The sequence below is a fragment of the Chiloscyllium punctatum genome, chromosome 2 (genome assembly GCF_047496795.1).
Source record: "Chiloscyllium punctatum isolate Juve2018m chromosome 2, sChiPun1.3, whole genome shotgun sequence".
NCBI lineage: Eukaryota > Metazoa > Chordata > Chondrichthyes > Orectolobiformes > Hemiscylliidae > Chiloscyllium > Chiloscyllium punctatum.
This window is the reverse complement of record NC_092740.1, coordinates 24,965,860-24,985,836: the sequence shown is the minus strand read 5'-3', so window position 1 is coordinate 24,985,836 and position 19,977 is coordinate 24,965,860. Positions and strand designations below refer to the sequence as shown.

At 44.0% G+C, this 19,977-nt stretch overlaps 1 protein-coding gene across 5 annotated transcripts in view; it reads left to right on the top strand.

Annotated features, from left to right (window-relative positions):
• asb5b (ankyrin repeat and SOCS box containing 5b) overlaps window positions 1–19,977 on the top strand; it is a 69,068-nt gene that overhangs the window by 40,163 nt on the left and 8,928 nt on the right. For all 5 annotated transcript variants that reach the window (XM_072594587.1, XM_072594591.1, XM_072594589.1 and 2 more), the window contains 4 exons: window positions 926–1,005; window positions 8,737–8,844; window positions 14,332–14,482; window positions 15,461–15,595. In XM_072594587.1, coding sequence (XP_072450688.1) covers window positions 926–1,005; window positions 8,737–8,844; window positions 14,332–14,482; window positions 15,461–15,595 — 474 coding nt within the window. The remainder of the gene's footprint in view (window positions 1–925; window positions 1,006–8,736; window positions 8,845–14,331; window positions 14,483–15,460; window positions 15,596–19,977) is intronic.

Below are 19,977 nucleotides of genomic sequence, written 5' to 3'. Positions count from 1 at the left end.
ATTGTGTTCCCATGCCAACATTTCTGCCTCAGGCCTGCTGTGGTGCTGAAATTAACACTTTCAGAATGTGAACATGTTCCTCCATGTTTGTTCTCCATTTCTACACTCCCAGATCCTGTTCTGTATGGGATTACTCCCAGAGGAGCTACCGATTTTCAACTATTAACACTTCCCATTATTACCCATTCAGCAATTATCTCTCTCCTGGCTTATCAACAGCAATCCCTTTACCTGCCTCTTCTTTGTCTCTCTTTCCCTCTCTCTCTCACACATTCTCTCTCACCCTCTGTTTCTGGATGCTGTCTCCACCAATTGGCACTCCTTCTCCCTCACCAATCCACCACACCCCGCCATCTGTATAAATACCACTATTTCTCTTTTTGTAATATATGAATATATATAATTTGGAGGTGCCGGTGTTGTGCTGGGGTGTACAAAGTTAAAAATCACACAACACCAGATTATGGTCCATTAGGTTTATTTGGAAGCAGTAGCTTTCAGAGCGCTGCTGTTTCATCAGGTGATGAAGGAGCAGCGCTCCGGCAGCTAGTGTTTCCAAATAAACTGTTGGACTATAACCTGGTGTTGTATGATTTTTAACTATGAATATATAGCTTATTTCATTGGTATGACCAGTAACTATGATCTTACTTGGTGTATCCCAAGTCCTCACATATAGTTGGAGGAAAGCTTGAAAATGGTTGTTGCCACAAATTATTTACTCATCTTGTTAACTCCATAAACTATCTCAAAGTGCAATGAATGTTCACAGATGTTTTGTTCCTCCCATTGGATGAGGTGTATTCTTGACAGTGCAAGTGACATGTAAATAGGAACATGTGATGTAAATGTAGATATGTAAATGAGAACTCTCTTCAAGTCTGATGACCTATTTTATTTATTGTTTTACTTTCTTGTTGGAAAGGTTCCTGGGCTGACCGTTCACCTTTACATGAGGCTGCCAGTCAGGGACGCCTCCTGTCTCTTAAAACCTTGCTTGCCCAGGTAGGTAATTCTGTACTGTGTGGTTTGTGTCTGCTCGGTTTTGGCCATCCTCCTTCTACATTCACTGTGTAACCAGTGTCGCTAGTTTAATGTTAGATGTTATCATTTTGGACATCATCTTGGACATCCATAAAAACACAAGGCTTTAGTAAGAGCAGTCTCCCCAGCCTCACTTTCTCCAGTTCAGTGTCAGAATTGGCTGATTTGTAGCATTCTTTCCAGAAGGTTGTGGGTCCATGTCCCACTCTAGAGACTTGAGTATGCAATCCAGGCTGTCACTTCAGTGGGTGGTGCGCATATGGAATGAGCTGCCAAGGGAAGTGATGGAGGCTGGTTAGGTTTGAGTTCCTATCTAGTTCACTTGGATGGGAATTATGATTCTCTGACAATATTTCCAAGAAGGAATGGGATGTTGTCCCTTCCAACCTCCTGGCCAAATGGTATTCCTCAACCAACTAAAAGAGATTAGGGTCTGTGGGACCTTGCATGCAAATTGGCTGTGACAGTCCCCGCTTTGCAGCAATGACTGCACTTCAGATGTGTGTTATTGACTTCTTTGTGGACCATTTAATCAGTTGGAAAACTCCATTAAATAAAACCCTAAGATGTAAGAGGAAAAGTAGGCCATTGAGCTCAGTGCTGTAAAGAATTCCAGATTTAATTTTTTTCCTCTGAGTCCACACCGCCCCGCTGAAGTGCAACCCACCCATACCCCTAACCTAACACTACAGGCAATTTAGCATGGCCAATTCACCTGACCTGCACAACTTTGGACTGTGGGAGGAAACCCATGCAGGCATGGGGAGAACGTGCAAACTCCACAGTCGCCTGAGGCGGGAAGTGAACCCAGATCTCTGGCGCTGTGAGGTAGCAGTGCTAACCACTGTGCCACCGTGCCGCTTCTAAATCTCTCTTCAATTGGCAACTTCTTATTCTGAGATTATGTCCTCTGAGCCTAGACTCTCCCACAATTTCAAATCTAATGTTGATCTTGCTTTTGTACACCTCCTGTGCAGCTGTAACTTTTACGCCTCATTCTGTTCAATCACCTTATGACCTGTATGTCCTTATATGTTATGATCTGCCTGTACTGCTTGCAAAACAAGACTTTTCACCGTACTTAAGTTCATGTGACAATAAAGCAAATCAAATTAAAATTAAACAAGGGAAGCAATCTCTTTGCACCCACCTTCTCAGACTTCTTAAGAATGTTCTAGGAAGGATGTTGTGAAACTTGAAAGGATTCAGAAAAGATTTACAAGGGTTGGAAGATTTGAGCTTCAGGGAGAGGCTGAATAAGCTGGTGCTGTTTTCCCTGAAGCATCAGAGGCGGAAGGGTGCATAAAATCATGAGGGGCAGGGAGTGGGGGGTGTCTAGAACTAGAGGGCATAGGTTTAGGGTGGGAGGGGAAAGATATAAAAGACACCAAAGGAGCAACCTTTTCATGCAGAGGCTGGTGTATATATGGAATGAGCTACCAGAGGAAATGTTGGAGGCTGATACAATTACAACATTTAAAAGGCATCAGGATGGGTATATGAATACGAAGGGTTTAGAGGGATACAGGCCGAGTGCTGGTAAATAGGACTAGATTAATCTAGGATATCTGGTTGGCATGGATGAGTTTAACTGAAGGGTCTGTTTCTGTCCAATACATCTCTATGACTCTATATTTTTTGATATACAGGGGAACCTCGATTATCCGAATGTGATGTGTGGGCACTATTTCGTTCGGATAATCGATTATTTGGTTAATCGATTAAATGCCTTTCCTCTGGGTGGGGCTCGGAGTTTTTAAAGTCTGCTCCCTGTTCAGGAGACTGCAGTAGCACACAGCGCGCGAGACCCCACCCACAACCCCGTGCAACACTGCCCCACAAACTAACACTGCCTCCCCGCCCCTAACACTGTGTGCAATACCGCCCCACTGCCCCCCACCATGTCCAACACCACTCCCTGCCCCCCAACAACACCCCCCGCCCCCAACCCTGTCCAACACCGCCCCCAACACTTCCCTCGGCCCCAATCCTGTCCAATATGTCTCCCCCTGCCCCGACACCCAAAACCTCCCCCCGCCCCATGACACTGCGCCCTGTTCCACTGGCCCCAACAACAAAACCTCCCCTCGCACCTCCTCCCAGGCCCCACCCCCAAAACCTCCCCCACCCATCCAACACTGTCCCTGCCCCGCACCCCACCCTCCACACCCCCCACCCCTACCCCCACCCCCAACCCCACCCCCATCCCCATCCAATACTGCCCTCTGACCCTCTCTGGGGCAGCTGACTGGACACCAACAATAAGACTGCTACCGCCTTTTTGGGGTAAGTCTCCAACCAGCACACACACACACACACATACACTTTTTACTGCAACTTTTTGACAGGTTCCACCTCTGCCCTGTACAGGACAATGTTGGTCAGACTATCTGGGGAAGTGGGGGGGGGTGTAGGTTTAGGGTACACTCCTCTGTAGAACACCAGGGAAAGTGTGGGGAGAGAGGGGGGCGGGAGGTCAGCCATTTGGAGACGGTGCCTGTTGAATCACTGTAAACAAAAGACGCGATCACTGTTCGTAACACGTCTTTGATGTAATGTTTCTATCAGGACCTCGAGATCTCCTTCGGATAATCTGATTTTTGGATAATTGGTATTCGGATAATTGAGGTTCCACTGTAGTCTCTTCTAATTCTTTCTTACTGTAATGACTATGACTCAGCCATCTTCATAAAGCAATCCCTCATTTCTGGAATCAGCCTAGTTACCCTTCTCTTGACTGCCTCCAATGTCAATCTATCTTTATTTGAGAGGGGGACCAAAACTGTCCACCAAATCACCACTAGTTCTGCCTAGTGTCTCCCTACTTTAACACACCATTCCCTTTGGAATAAAAGCTATGGTCCTATTACCTGCTGAACGTGTATGCTAACTTTTTGTAATCTTTGCATTTGAACTCTCAAATCCCTCTGTATTGCAGCTTTCTGCATTCTTTTCTCATTTAAATGATATACAGCTCTTCTATTCCTCCAGCCAAAGTACATAACCACACATTTTCCAATATTATATTCCATCTGCCAACACTTTGTTCACTTGCTTAATCTGTCTATACCCCTCTGCAGGCCCTTCCTGTCTTCCTCAAAGCTTGCCTTCCCAAACTATTTTTATTTAGTGCGCAAATGTGATGGTGGTATATTCAATTCCAACATCTAAGTCTCTATTTTATATACAGTAAATTATTATAGCCACAGCACTGATCTCTGTAACATTTCACTCATTACAGGTTTCCATCCTGAAAATGCCATCTTCATTCCAACTCTGTTTTCTATTAGTTAGCCAGTCCTCTATCTATACTCATATATTACCTCTAACACAGTAGACTCTTACTTTGTTATCAGCCGTATGTACGGTACCTTTTGGAAATCTAAACTTTATTTTATTCACTCATGAGATGTGGATGTTGCCAGCTAGACCAACATTCATTGCCCATCACTAATTGCCCAGAGGGTAGTTAAGAGTCAACTGCATTGTTGTGGGTCTGGAGACACATGCAGACCAAAACAAGTATAGATGGCAGTTTCCTTCCCTAAAAGGGATCAGTGAACCAAATTAGTCTTTTTCCCCAAAGATCAACAGAGATTTCATGGTAATTATTAGACTCTTAATTGCAGGGTTTTATTTTATTCATTGCAATTTCCACCATTTGCCATGGTGGGATTTGAATCCACATCCCCAGAACATCCGTTGAATTTCTGGATTAATAGTCAAGCAATAATATCACTAAGCCATTGCCTTCCTCATTGGTTTACCTTTATGTAACTTGCTTGTTATCTCCTTAGGAACTTTAATTTGTCAGGGATGATTTTCCCTTTAAAGCCAAGCTGACTCTGCTCGATCATATTATATACTTTGAAATGCTCCACTATTCCCTTCCCCAAAATGCACTTGGCAACATTTTCAAAATAGCAGATGTTAAACTAAATGGCTTATAGTTGCCATAGTTTTATCTTCCTTTTTGAATAAGGGTGTTGGGTTGGTTTTCCATCTATTGGAACTTTTCTGAATATAAGGAATCTTGGAAAATTGCTACCAGTTCATCCGTTATCTCACTAGCTACTTACTTTAAAATCCTCGAATGAAACCCATCAGGTTCAGGGAATTTATCAGCCTTTAGGCCCATTAGTTTTACTGGTACATTTTCTCTATTGAGAGTTATTTCATCCCTCACTGTAGCCCCTTATTATTGAGGAGTTTTAGAATGTTAAACCATGAAAACTGATCCAATTCCCAAAGTATTTCCTTATTATTTACTCAGTCTTATTCCGTAAGGGGCTATGCTCACTTTTACCTTCCTCTTCCTTTTAATATATTTAAATAAGCTTTTACTATCTGCTTTTATGTTACTTGATGATTTCTTTCAGTTTATTTTCTCAGTCTTTATGTTTTTTTGTTATCTTTTGTTGTTTTTTAAATCTTCCCCAATACTATAGCTTACCACTAATCTTTACCACATTACGTTTTTTCCCTTCTTTTGATGCTGTCCTTAACTTATTTATCATATTCAGTTAAATTCCTTCCTAGAATCCCTATGTACTGAAGTGAGACTTGCTTTTCTACTCCAACCCCTGCAATTCCTCATATCATTACTCTCTACCTTATTATTTATTGTCATTCACATGTCCCTCCCATCCACCACACACAAAGGACACCTGACACTTCCATTTCTCTTTTCCATGTCCATGACACCACTCCCTGTGCTCTCTTGGATCCCTCTTGAGAGACCCATAAAACCATAGAAAAATTATAGCACTGAAAGAGGCCTTTCAACCTATCGTGTCTAGAATAACTAGCTGTCCATTCTAATCACACTTTCCAACTGTAGCTATGCAGGTTATAATGCTTCAGGTGCAGATCCAGTTTCCTTTTCAATGTGTTGAGGGCTGCCACCTCAACCACTGAACCAGGCAGTGACTTCCAGATACTCGCAACTCTCTGTGTGAGAAACTTCTTCCTTATGTCCTCTATAATTCTTGTATCAATCATCTTCAATCTGTGCCCCAACAATTGGTCTCCTACTAAGAGAAAGCTTTCTTGCCTTTCCTCTCCACTTTATCCTAGCCCCCATTACTTTGTACACCTAAATTAAGTCAACAACCCCCTCACACCCTTTGAACTACTTTCTTTGAGGGACAACAATTGCAACCTATCCAGTCATTCCTCATAGCTGCAATTCTCAAGCTCCAGCAGCACTCTTGAAAATCTATTCTATCACAGTCTTCCAGCTTCTCCTGATTCTGGATGCATCATGGCTTGGTACAGCAACTGCTTTGCCAAGACCACAAGAAACGACAGAGAGTTGTGAACACAGCCCAGTCCATCACGCAAACCAACCTACCATCCAGTGACTCCATCTATATTTCTCACTGCCTTAGAAAGACAGCCATGAAAGACCATTCTCATCCCAGTTATAATCTCTTCTGAGCTCTTCTTTCAGACAGAAGGTACAAAAGCTTAAACACACAGACCAACACATTCAAGAACAGCATCTTCCCTGCTGTTATTAGACTTCTGAATGGACCTCTCAAATTTTAAATTTTAAATGACCTTGCTCTTTGTGCACCTTCTCTGCATCTGTAACATTGTATTCCTCACTCTAATCTATTACTCTTATGCACTTTGTATGGTATAATCTGCCCGCACTGCACAGAAAACAAAACTTTTCACTGTGCTTTGGTACATGTGACAATACTCAATTAAATCAAATCACCAGAAAATGTCAGCACCCAGCTACTTACGCTGTGCCATCCTATTTCCTGCTCTTACCAGCTCCAAAAATACCATTATTAATAGATGAATCAGAATCAACCACCCTGTCCTTCTTCATCCTCAAATAATGGAGGGGATGGATCAGTTAGACTTTGACATCTCCAGCTCTGTCCAATGCACTGATGACACTAAATCATCTTGTGTGACGGCGAAGAAATCTTGCCCTGTGCTTTGGTGTGGTATTGTGGGGAACATTTAACATCACATGATGGGAAAAAATTGGTTAAACCCTCGAGTTATATTTCAGTAAGTGAAAAGGACTGTGGTAAAAGATCAGAGACACCTTTCAGGACCAGGCTGAATGTACACAAACTCCATAAGTTTGATAAAACTTCAGTAATCTTCTTAACAGCTACCTGTATATTTCAAACTGTAATTTTAGCCGAAACAAAACCTCCGTATAACAGAAACAGAATTATGGAATGATGCAAATTATTAATTTGTTTTTAGGACTAAGGTTCAGTGCGACAGATGACGTACATTCCGTGATAATCTGGAAATTCATCAGCATATTTAAAGTACATAGTGTGCATTTTTGAAAAGATGCGAAACGTGAAAGGAAAATAGGGAATGATTTGGATCCCTCCTCCTCAAGGTTCAGCCAGACCGTGGCAGTATTCACAATAAAGGCTGATTATTGTCAGTTCAATTGATTTTTTTTCGAGTACTGTTGATTTCTTTTGCTCTCACAGATCCCTGCTAATTAAATTCTGTTCTGTCATTGGGTCATTTTTTTTGTGTGGTAACGGTGGAAACTCAGCTGCTGGAGATATAAACTCCAGAACTTTCTCTAAGAATCCACAAGATGGTTTTGAACTGTGTGCTACTCTGGCCTACATTTGACTCCAGATACACAGGAAATGTCGTTGACTCTTAACTACCCTCTAATATATCCTAGAAAGTCACTCAGTTATATCCACAGGCAACCAAGAATGAGCAATACATGCTGGCCCAGCCAGTGATGTCCACATCGTATGATTGACTGATAGAAAATGGTGCCAGTTGCTATAGAGCTATCAGATGGAGAAACTTTTGGATGTTACAGTCCCTGACACTTGCATCCATGTAGTTGTTCATTTAAGTAATTTCACCACATTTAAAATGGAAGTGAATTTTCTTTTCTCTCAGAGGTCGCGACTCATTGGATCCCCCCTTCCTACAAAGGTGATGGAAACAGCCCTTGAGTATGTTTAAGACAGAGGTAGATAAACATTTGCTAAGCAATGTGGTTATCAGCAACAGACAGGAATGTGGATCTGATTAGCCACAGTCTTACTGAATGGCAAAGCAGGCTAGATTAGATTACATTACAGTGTGGAAACAGGCCCTTCGGCCCAACAAGTCCACACTGACCCGCTGAAGCGCAACCCACCCATACCCTTACATTTACCCCTTACCTAACACTACGGGCAATTTAGCATGGCCAATTCACCTGACCTGCACATCTTTGGACTGTGGGAGGAAACCGGAGCACCCGGAGAAAACCCACGCAGACACGGGGAGAACGTGCAAACTCCACACAGTCAGTCGCCTGAGGCTGGAATTGAACCCGGGTCTCTGGCACTGTGAGGCAGCAGTGCTAACCACTGTGCCACCGTGCTGCCATGGCTTGAGGGGTTGAATGGCCTTCTCCTGTCGATTTGGGGCACACATAGCTCAACACCAGATTCCCAATAACAGATGACTGGTGCCATGATGGTGGGACTAAATCTAGCCCACTATATTTAAATGTGAGTGCTTGTTGTCTGAGGTGACAACAGACAGAAGGAAACATCATTTAGAAGTATAGCTACATGGCTGTTGATGTGGGATGAAGAAGGAAAGCCATTTACAGTTAAATAAGTTTTTTTTGATGGGTCCACCTTAACAATTTGATGACACTGTTGTAACTTTAGTTGTGTTCTGCAGGGTCACAGTGCCAACACATTGACGATAGATCATGTTTCTCCTCTGCATGATGCCTGTCTGGGAAACCACGTAGCTTGTGCAAAAGCCCTCATAGAAGCAGGTGCCAATGTAAGTATCCTGAAGTGGATGCCGTGAATTGTATTATTGGTATAATCTCTCCTTTCTTTTTGTAGGGATGGTGTGTGGGTGTTGGGGCAAGACCAGCATTTGTGGGCTATCCTTCATCATCCTTGAGTGCTTTTCCAGAGCCATTTCAGACACTATTTAGCACTCAAAACATATTACTGTAGGCCTGGAGTCACATGGCACCACAGGCCAAGAATTACAGATTTCCTTCCCTCAAAGACATTAGGGAAGCAGATATTTGTTTGTGATAATATTGCCAGGGTTGGAGAATTTGAACTTTAGGGAGAAGCAGAATAGGTTGGGATTTCCCAGGAGCATCAAAGGCTGAGGGGTGATTTTATAGAAGTTTATGAAGTCATGACGGACGTAGATAGGGTGAATAATTAAGGTCTTTTCGCCAAGATAGCAGAGTCCAAAACTAGACGGGACAGGTTTGAGGTGAGAGGGTAAAGACCCAAAAGGATTCTACGTGGCAACTTTTTCAGGCTGGGGATGGTGTGTGCATGGAATTAGCTGTCAGAGGAAATGGTGTAGGCTGGTACAATTACAGCAGTTAAAAGGCATCTGGATGGGTATATGAATAGGAAGGGGACAAATGCTGGCAAACGGGCCTAGATTAATTTAGGATATCTGGTCAGCATGGATGGGTTGAATTGTTTCCATGCTGTATAACTCTATGATATGACGTTAACTGAGAGATTTATGCTCGTCATTACTGACACTAGCTTATTGTTCAGATTTTACTGACTGATTTTAAATTCTGCAAGCTGCTATCAAGAAGTTTGATCCCTGAAATGTCTGAACACTAGGCCAGGTTTTTCAGTGACATTAGAATCCCTACAATGTGGAAAAAGGCCATTCAGCCCATTGATTCTGGACTGGCCTTCAATGAGTAGTCCATCCAGACTCAGTCCCTAGTCCTATCTTGTAACCTTGCATTTCTCATGGCTAATTCATCTAGCTTACACATCCCTGGACAATACGGGCAATTTAACATGCCCAATCCATCTAACCTGCACATCATTAGACTACTACATGACCATGGACTTTGGTCAGGTAAAGTTCTGTATGAAGGTGAGCTAGCACAGACTCCTTAGACAGCTCTATCCAATTTCTATACTTGCTGTTCTACACTTGTGGATTAGCCCTTTATCCTGTAGATGACTGAGCTCTTCTTCAATAGAATCTTCCACAACAGCAGTTCCTTTGCTGTTACACTGACTAAACCATCCTAATGCAAACTCTTTCCCTCATCTCAGATATTTCTCATCCTCCTCAAATTACAGGCAGTTTTGAAGGTGACTCATGCCTCTTTAAGAACACAGCTGGCATGGGATAACCTGCTGTTTGATACTGAAACAAATCACTTTGCACCTCCAGCAATGTTCTGAGGAGTATTAGAGTGCACTTTCATCTCCCTGAGGGATACAAGCACACACAGGGCATGTGGAACTGCAGTCTTCCATGCCTGTGGACTAAAGCTGCAGTTCTCCTTGATGTCAGCAGAAGGTGCAAAGGCATAAGATCAATCTGGGAGACATGGGTGTTACTGAGGAACATGGAGGAGCCTACAGCAAATAGGGTAGGAAACAAGCATTTAGATCCAACACAGGGCCAAGGATCATGAGGTCACTGCAGGAAGATAGTTTCTGGCTATAGGTGCTGCCTACCCTACTCTTTAGAAAGGTACCTCCATTTAACTGAGGTGATGGCTTAGTGGTATTATTGCTGGACTGTAATTCCAGAAAGGGTTCATCCAGACATTCCTGGTGAAGGGCCTGTGTCTAAAACATTGACTGTTCTGCTCCTCGGATGCTGCCTGACCTGCTGTGCTTTTCCAGCACCACACTGTTCGACTCTGTTAATCCAGAATCCCACGTAATGTTCTGAGCACCTGGGTTCATATCATATCACGGTAGATGGTGGAATTTGAATGCAATTAAAAATCTGGAATTGATATGCTAATGTTGCCCACTGTTGATTGTTAGGAAAAACCCATGTGATTCACTAATGTCCTTTAGGGAAGAAATCTGCATCCATACCTGGTCTAGCCTACATGTGAGTCCAGACCCACAGCAATGCAGTTGACTCTTAACTGCCCTCTGGACCATTAGCACTGGGCAATAAATGCTGGTCTAGCCAGTGATGTCCATATCCTGTGAATAAATGAAAAAAAATTGGCTACTTCCTCATGTGGTGGGAAATCATTGTTACATTGGCAAAATGCCATTGGTAAGTTAAAATATCCCTTAGTAGGGGTTTTGATGTTGGTAAATCAGCTGTCCATTTTTATAAGGCCGCAGCCAGTCTCCTCTATCCCTATTATTAATAAAATGCCAAGACACAGTCCCATGTCAGGGAGTCACTGCAACACAGCTCTTCATAAATATTTTACTGCTTCCCTGGAGCCAGATGGATTCAGCCTGATGCATTTTCTTTAAATTGATGTGAATGCCCACATTGTCTCTCCAATAGTAGATCTCAGTTGGGTTATTGTGTAAAGTTTACGGCCCCACATTCTATGGAAAATGTGAAGGCATTGGAGAAAGAGTGCTGGAGTCAATAACGAGAATGGTTCCAGGTATGAGAAACTTTTCAGCGATAAGGATAGATTGAAGAAGTTGGGACAGTTCTCCCTGGAGAGGAGACCTGATAGGGATTTTCAAAAGCATGACTGGGCTGGACAGATTAGATAGGGAGAAGCTGTCTGTGCTTGTAAAAGAAACTAGGACGAGAAGACTCCGATTGAATGTGCTAAACAAATGAAGCAAGGATGGGGTATATAAAAAAAAAATCACACAATGAGTAGATGGGTATGGAATGCACTGCCTGGAAATGTAATGGGGGAGTATTCAATTGAGGCATTCAAGAGAATATTGGATGATTTATTCGGACAGTAATGGTGTACAGGGATACAGGGAAAAGGCAGAGATTGGCAGTAGATAATAGAGGTAAAAACAATGACTGCAGATGCTGGAAACCAGATTCTGGATTAGTGGTGCTGGAAGAGCACAGCAGTTCAGGCAGCATCCGAGGAGCTTCGAAATTGACGTTTCAGGCAAAAGCCCTTCATCAGGAATAAAGGCAGTGAGCCTGAAGCGTGGAGGAGGGTGGGGGTGGGGAGAAAGTAGCATAGAGTACAATGGGTGAGTGGGGGAGGGGATGAAGATGATAGGTCAGGGAGGAGAGGGTGGAGTGGATAGGTGGAAAAGGAGATAGGCAGGTCGGACAAGTCCGGACAAGTCATGGGGACAGTGCTGAGCTGGAAGTTTAGAACTAGGGAGAGGTGGGGGAAGGGGAAATGAGGAAACTGTTGAAGTCCACATTGATGCCCTGGGGTTGAAGTGTTCCGAGACGGAAGATGAGGCGTTCTTCCTCCAGGCGTCTGGTGGTGAGGGAACGGCGGTGAAGGAGGCCCAGGACCTCCATGTCCTCGGCAGAGTGGGAGGGGGAGTTGAAATGTTGGGCCTCTAAAGAAGGAGGCCATCTGGTGTATTCTGTGGTGGGCTCTAAAGAAGGAGGCCATCTGGTGTGTTCTGTGGTGGATCTAAACAAGGAGGCCATCTGGTGTGTTGGAACTCCCCACATACGTTCGCGACATCACCCACGCCCTCCACCTCCTCCAAGACTTCCGTTTCCCTGGCCCCCAATGCCTCATCTTCACCATGGATATCCAATCCCTCTACACCTCCATCCGCCATGACCAGGGCCTCCAAGCCCTCCGTTTTTTCCTCTCCAGACGTCCCCAACAGTACCCTTCCACCGACACTCTCATTTGTTTGGCTGAACTGGTCCTCACCCTTAACAATTTCTCCTTTGAATCCTCCCACTTCCTCCAGACCAAATGGGTAGCCATGGGCACACGTATGGGCCCCAGCTATGCCTGTCTCTTTGTTGGCTACATAGAGCCATTGATCTTCTGTAATTACACCGGCACCACTCCCCACCTCTTCCTCCGCTACATTGATGACTGCATTGGTGCCACCTCGTGCTCCCGCGAGGAGGTTGAGCAATTCATCAACCTCACCAACACATTCCACCGTGACCTTAAATTTACCTGGACCATCTCTGATACCTCCCTCCCCTTCCTGGACCTCTCCATCTCCATTAATGATGACCGACTTGACACTGACATTTTTTACAAACCCACCGACTCCCACAGCTACCTGGATTACACCTCTTCCCACCCTACCTCTTGCAAAAATGTCATCCCATATTTCCAATTCCTCTGCCTCCACTGGATCTGCTCCCAGGAGGACCAGTTCCACCACAGAACACACCAGATGGCCTCCTTCTTTAGAGTCCGCAATTTCCCTTCCCACGTGGTTAAAGATGCCCTCCAACTCATCTCGTCTACATCCCGCAGCTCCGCCCTCAGACCCCACCCCTCCAACCGTAACAAGGACAGAACGGCCCTGGTGCTCACCTTCCACCCTACAAACCTTCGCATAAACCAAATCATCCGCCGACATTTCCGCCACCTCCAAACAGACCCCACCACCAGGGATATATTTCCCTCCCCACCCCTTTCCGCCTTCCGCAAAGACCGTTCCCTCTGCGACTACCTGGTCAGGTCCACGCCCCAAAACAACCCACCCTCCAATCCTGGCACTTTCCCCTGCCACTGCAGGAACTGTAAAACCTGCGCCCACACCTCCTCCCTCACCTCTATCCAAGGCCCTAAAGGAGCCTTCCACAACCATCAAAGTTTTACTTGCACATCCACTAATGTCATTTATTGTATCCGTTGCTCCCGATGTGGTGTCCTCTACATTGGGGAGACTGGGCGCCTCCTAGCAGAGCGCTTTAGGGAACATCTCCGGGACACCCGCACCAATCAACCAAACCGTCCCGTGGCCCAACTTTTCAACTCCCCCTCCCACTCTGCCGAGGACATGGAGGTCCTGGGCCTCCTTCACCGCCGCTCCCTCACCACCAGACGCCTGGAGGAAGAACGCCTCATCTTCCACCTCGGAACACTTCAACCCCAGGGCATCAATGTGGACTTCAACAGTTTCTTCATTTCCCCTTCCCCCACCTCTCCCTAGTTCTAAACTTTCAGCTCAGTAACTGTCCCCATAACTTGTCCGGACTTGTCCTACCTGGCCATCTTCTTTTCCACCTATCCAGTCCACTCTCTCCTCCTTGACCTATCATCTTCATCCCCTCCCCCACTCACCCATTGTACTCTATGCTACTTTCTCCCCACCCCACCCTCCTCTAGCTTATCTCTCCCCGCTTTAGGCTCACTGCCTTTATTCCTGATGAAGGGCTTTTGCCCGAAACGTCGATTTCGAAGCTCCTTGGATGCTGCCTGAACTGCTGTTCTCTTCCAGCACCACTAATCCAGAAAGTAGATAATAGAGCCAAACTAGATAATAGGGCTGGAAAGATGTGATAAATGGCCTCCTCCTGCACCATAATAATTCTGTGATTCATCTCATATTTTTGTCCTAAAATTGTTCATAGGTCAATGCCACAACCATTGATGGAATCACTCCCCTGTTCAACGCGTGTTCCAGTGGCAGTGCGAGTTGTGCAGAGCTGGTGTTGCAGAATGGTGCCAAACTACAAGGGCAGGACTGTTGGGCTTCAGCCATTCATGAAGCATCAAGTAAAGGTCAGTCACCAATCCAGACTGAGACCATTTCATTTTTAAAGCTAGTACAAAACATCATGCATTCTGAAAATCAGAAACAGAGACATTAAACTCTGGGAAATACTTAGTGGGTCAGTAGAGAGTGAAAAACACAGGCAACCCTTCAGACTTTCATCAGCGTGGCATTTTCACACTTTTTCTTACATTTCACAAACATCATCCAATTGTTCAATGTTTGGAAATACAGTATACATATGTAAAGTTGCCATAGTCCCATCGAGGTGGTGCTTTAACCTGAGGGTCACCACACCTCCCATGATGTGGGAAGAGTTTGACAAGGAGAGTCCTTCATGGTAATCTCAGCTGATGCAGGACTTGAACTCACAACAGTGGCACTTGTCTGCATTGCAAACCAACCAGACAACCAACCAAGCTAACCAGGCCCTACATGTGTGTAATCATAAATGTACATATGTAACCATATGTAGTGCATGTCTATGATCAGCGTAAGGACACAAGCCTTTCCATTGTAAATTGAGCTGCCCAGTTTCCTGAGGCAACAGCCAGTCTCCTTTTAATCCTGCTGTTAGTAAAATGCAGTCTCATGTTAGGAAGTCACTTTAATCAACTCTTTTCTTGAGTTTTTCACTGGCTTGTTCAGCTCCCAGCCTGCTTGCCCAGGGCCAATTTAATTCAGCCCATTGCATTTCATTCAAATTTATGAATACATACAGATTGTCTCTCTGATGGTTGACTTCAGCTGGCATATTGTGTATAGTTGTGAGTCCTATAACATGAATGTATAGGAGAGTGTGCCAAACCGGTCAACTAGAATGGTTAGCCGGGTACGAGAAACTTCAGTTATGAGGATAGTTTGAAGAAGTTCTCCCTTGATTGAGAGGAGGTCTGACAGACGCATATCTACTTAAGTTTCATAAAAAAGTAGACTTTTCTTGATTTCTCAACCATAGTTATCTTTGTTCAATATTTTGTAACTAGGTCGCAGCGAATGTATGCAGGTGTTGATCTCCTGGGGTGTGGACATTGACCTGGACATCTCTCAACAGGGAACACCCCTTTATGTAGCCTGTGTCCATCAACAGTATTTTTGCATTAAAAAGCTTCTTCATGCAGGTGAGTCTCTTTGCAATTACAGTGGTAATTTGGACTTAGTTACGTTATGGGGAGATGGTCATGTATCTATAAAATTACTTACCATTGTGGACTGTTGAGGTTGTGTCATTAAGTATATTCAAGGCTGAGATAGATAGACTTTTAATCAGTATGGGAAATGAGGGCTGTGGGGAAAAGCAGGAAAGTGAAGTTGAAGATTATCAGATCAGCCATGCTCTCATTGAATGGGGGAATACGTTTGATGAGCTGAATTTTATACTTCTGTTCCTATGACTCATTGTCTTATTCAGAGAAAGTACTTGATAAGCTAAAAGGTCTAAAAACTGATAAATCTCCTGGCCCGGGTGGGCTACATCCGAGAGTTCTGAGGGAGGTGGCTGAAGAAATAGCGTTGGTTGTAATCTTTCAAAAATCATTGGAGTTAGGGAAAGTCCCAGATGATTGGAAAATTACTGTTGTAACCCCCTTGCTCAAGAAAGGATCAAGACAAAAAATGGAAAATTATAGGCCGATTAGCCTAACCTCTGTTGTAGGTAAAATTCTAGAATCCATCGTTAAGATTTCTAAATTCTTGGAAGTGCAGGGTTGCATTAGAACAAGGTAGCATGGATTTACTAAGGGGAGGTCATGCATGACAAACCTTTTAGAATTCTTTGAAGAGGTAACAAGTAGATTAGACCAGGGAAACCCAGTGGATGTTCTACCAAGATTTCCAAAAGGCTTTTGACAAGGTGCCTCATAGGAGTCTGCTGAGTAAGGTGAGGGCCCATGGTGTTCGAGGTGAGCTACTGGCATGGATTGAGGATTGGCTGTCTGACAGAAGGCAGAGATTTGGGATAAAAGGTTCTTTTTTGGAATGGCAGCTGGTGACAAGTGGGGTCCTGCAGGGTTCAGTGTTGGGGCCACAGCTGTTCATTTTATATACAAATGATCTAGATGAAGAGACTGGGGGCATTCTGGCAAAGTTTGCCGATGATAAAGAGTTAGGTGGACGGGCAGGTAGTTCTGAGGAGGAGGGGAGGCTACAGAAAGATTTAGACAGTTTGGGAGAATGGTCCAAGAAATGGCTGATGAAATTCAGTGTGAGCAAATGCGAGGTCTTGCACTTTGGAAAAAAAAGAACACAGGCGCAGATTATTTTATAAACTGTGAGAAAATTCACAAAGCCAAAGTTCAAAGAGATCTGGGAGTGCTGGTACAGGATGCTCTAAAGGTTGACTTGCAGGTTGAGTCCGTGGTTAAGAAAGCAAATGTAATGTTGTCATTTCTTTCAAGAGTGTTGGAATGTAAAAGCAGTGAGATGCTACTAAAACTTTATAAAGCTCTGGTTAGGCCCCATTTAGAATACTGTTTCCAGTTTTGGGCCCCACACCTCAGGAAAGACATACTGGCACTGGAGCGTGTCCAGCAGAGATTCACATGGATGATCCCTGGAATGGTAGGCCCAACATACGACGAACAGCTGAGGATCCTGGGATTGTATTTGTTAGCGTCCAGAAGGTTGAGGGGAGATCTAATAGAAACTAACAAGATAACACATGGCTTAGAAAGGGTGGATGCTGGGAAAATGTTTCTGTCTGGGGATATGAGGACTCATGGGCACAGCCTTAAAATTAGAGGGGGGTCAATTTAAAATGGAAATGAGGAGACATTTCTTTAGCCAGAGAGTGGTGGGCCTGTGGAATTCACTGCCACGGACCGCAGTGGAGGCTGGGACATTAAATGTCTTCAAGTTAGAGATTGATAAATTCGTAATCTCGCAAGGAATTAAGGGATGTGGGGAGAGTGCAGGTAAGTGGCGTTTGAATGCAGCCATGATTGAATGGCAGTGTGGACTTGATGGGCCAAATGGCCTTACTTCCACTCCTATTTCTTATGGTCTTATTATGTGGAGGAGCTGGTGTTGGACTGGGGTGGACAAAGTTAAAAATCACACAACACCAGGTTAAAGTCCAACAGGTTTATTTGGAAGCACTAGCTTTCAGAGCGCTGCTCCTTCATCAGGTAGCTGTGCTACAGGAGCATAAGACACATAATGTACAGCAAAAAGTTACAGTGTCATGCAACTGAAATGATATATTGAACAAACCGATTTAACAACAATTTAGATTTGTTCAATATATCATTTCAGTTGCGTGACACTGTAATCTTTTGCTATAAATTCTGTGTCTTATGATCCTGTTCCACAGCTCCCTGATGAAGGAGCAGCACTCCAAAAGCCAGTGCTTCCGCCTGTTGGATTATAACCTGGTGCTGTGTGATTTTTATCATTGTCTTATGGAGATGAAGATTAATAATTAATTTTATTGATGTCTTACACATAACGAATGAAAATCTGAATTGATTTACTGTGTTGTGTCCTGCTTGGACCATTCTTCTACTCCTGTAACAATTGTCCTCGGTGTCTTGTGAGGCTTTGTCTCAGTGTAAAATGAAATGCCATTGCAATCACAATGAGGTTACAATTAATTAGCAATGCTAAGCACTGCCCATTTATAATTTGGTACACACTCTATTGCATCACACAGAATGACACAACAACTGGCTCCTGCCCACATTTATGTTTTGGGCAAGCCTGTTACCACGCATTTTCATTTATTCGAGCAAAATTATCTACCAGCATCTCACTTCTTTTTGAGTTTATCAAGCTTCCCTTGAAATGTATCTTATGTTGTTCTGCTCAACAATTTCTCCTGGTAAAAAAGACAGAGGCAAGACTGAGAGCAAAACCAGAAGACAGCACAATATGCCTCCCTGATGCCTTGTCTAGCTAATTATTCAAATAGGGAAGGGTGCCCAGGAATGTACACTTTGAGAAACCAGTTGATTGAATGGATTATTCTGGTCTTATGCTTGAGCATGTCAGAAAATTCAACCAAAGTGATCGCACATTGAAAGATTGTGTGTCCATTTTAATAATAGACAAGATGTTCTTGTGGTGAACTCTCTGCTCAAAGAGTGTAGAAATCCAATATGTTGCAGGAATAGGATAAACCTCTTAACAATTCATTCGTGATGGGATGAAGGAATCACTGAGCAAAGCCAGCTTTTATTGCCAAGATCCCTAACTGTCCAGAAGTCAGTTGAAGGTCGATACATTGCTGTGGGTTTGAAATCACATGTAAACCAGACTTCCCTCCCTAAAGGACATTAACGAACCCATATGTTTTTTTTATGACAATCAGCAATGGCTGTATGGTCACCATTAGACTAGCATTTTTTTTTTCAAATTCCAGGTTTTTAACCATGATGTACCTATGGGAGGCCTGGTGAGCTCAGGAATACTGTTGTTTCTGCCATTCTCTGAAAGCCACCAGACAGTGCCTTGGCAAAGTACACTCCCATTCATAAAGGTCAAGTTCCACTTTAGAGACCTGAGCACAACAATTAGTCTGATCCTTACAAAATTCTAAGGGAGTACTGCATTGTCTGATCATTTAGATAAAACCTTAAATTGAGGCCCTACTTCCCCTCATGGGCAGCTATACAAGAATGTCTTTCTTAAGAGTATTTGTGGGATATGTGCATCACCGGCAAGGCAACCATTTGTTGCCAGTACCCAAATACATTTGAGCAAATGATTCTAAGACGTCATCTTGAACTGCTACAACAGGTAGTGGGTAGATATGCCCACAGTGTTGTTTGGAAGGGAATTCCAGAAGTTTAACTGAGTGCCAATAAAGGAATGGTAAGATATTTCCAAATCAAGATGGTGTGTGGTTTGGAGGTACAAGTGATATTGATCCCAAGCACCTGCTGTCCTTGTCCTTCTGGATGATAGAGCTCGTGGATTTAGAAGGTGCTGTCAAAGGAAGGCTTCAAAAGCATTTCCTCTGGTGCACTGAGACAGTGGCAGTGCCTTTACTTTTGAGTCATGAGGCCAGGGTTCAAGTCCCACCTTCTCCAGAGACATGTCAAAACATCTCTAAACATGTTAATTAGAAAGTTGGAACGTACAAGATTAGATTACTTACAGTGTGGAAACAGGCCCTTCGGCCCAACAAGTCCACACCGACCTGCCGAAGCGCAACCCACCCATTCCCCTACATTTACCCCTTTACCTAACACTACGGGCAATTTAGCATGACCAATTCACCTAACCTGCACATCTTTGGACTGTGGGAGGAAACCGGAGCACCCGAAGGAAACCCACGCAGACACGGGGAGAACGTGCAAACTCCACACAGTCAGTCGCCTGAGTCGGGAATTGAACCCGGGTCTCTGGTGCTGTGAGGCAGCAGTGCTAACCACTGTGCCACCGTGCCGCCCTAGGTATTGTCAGAAGTCACACAACACCAGGTTATAGTCCAACAGGTTTAGTTGAAATTGCAAGCTTTCAGAACATTGCTGCTTCATCAGGTGAAATCTGAAACCTTGTGATT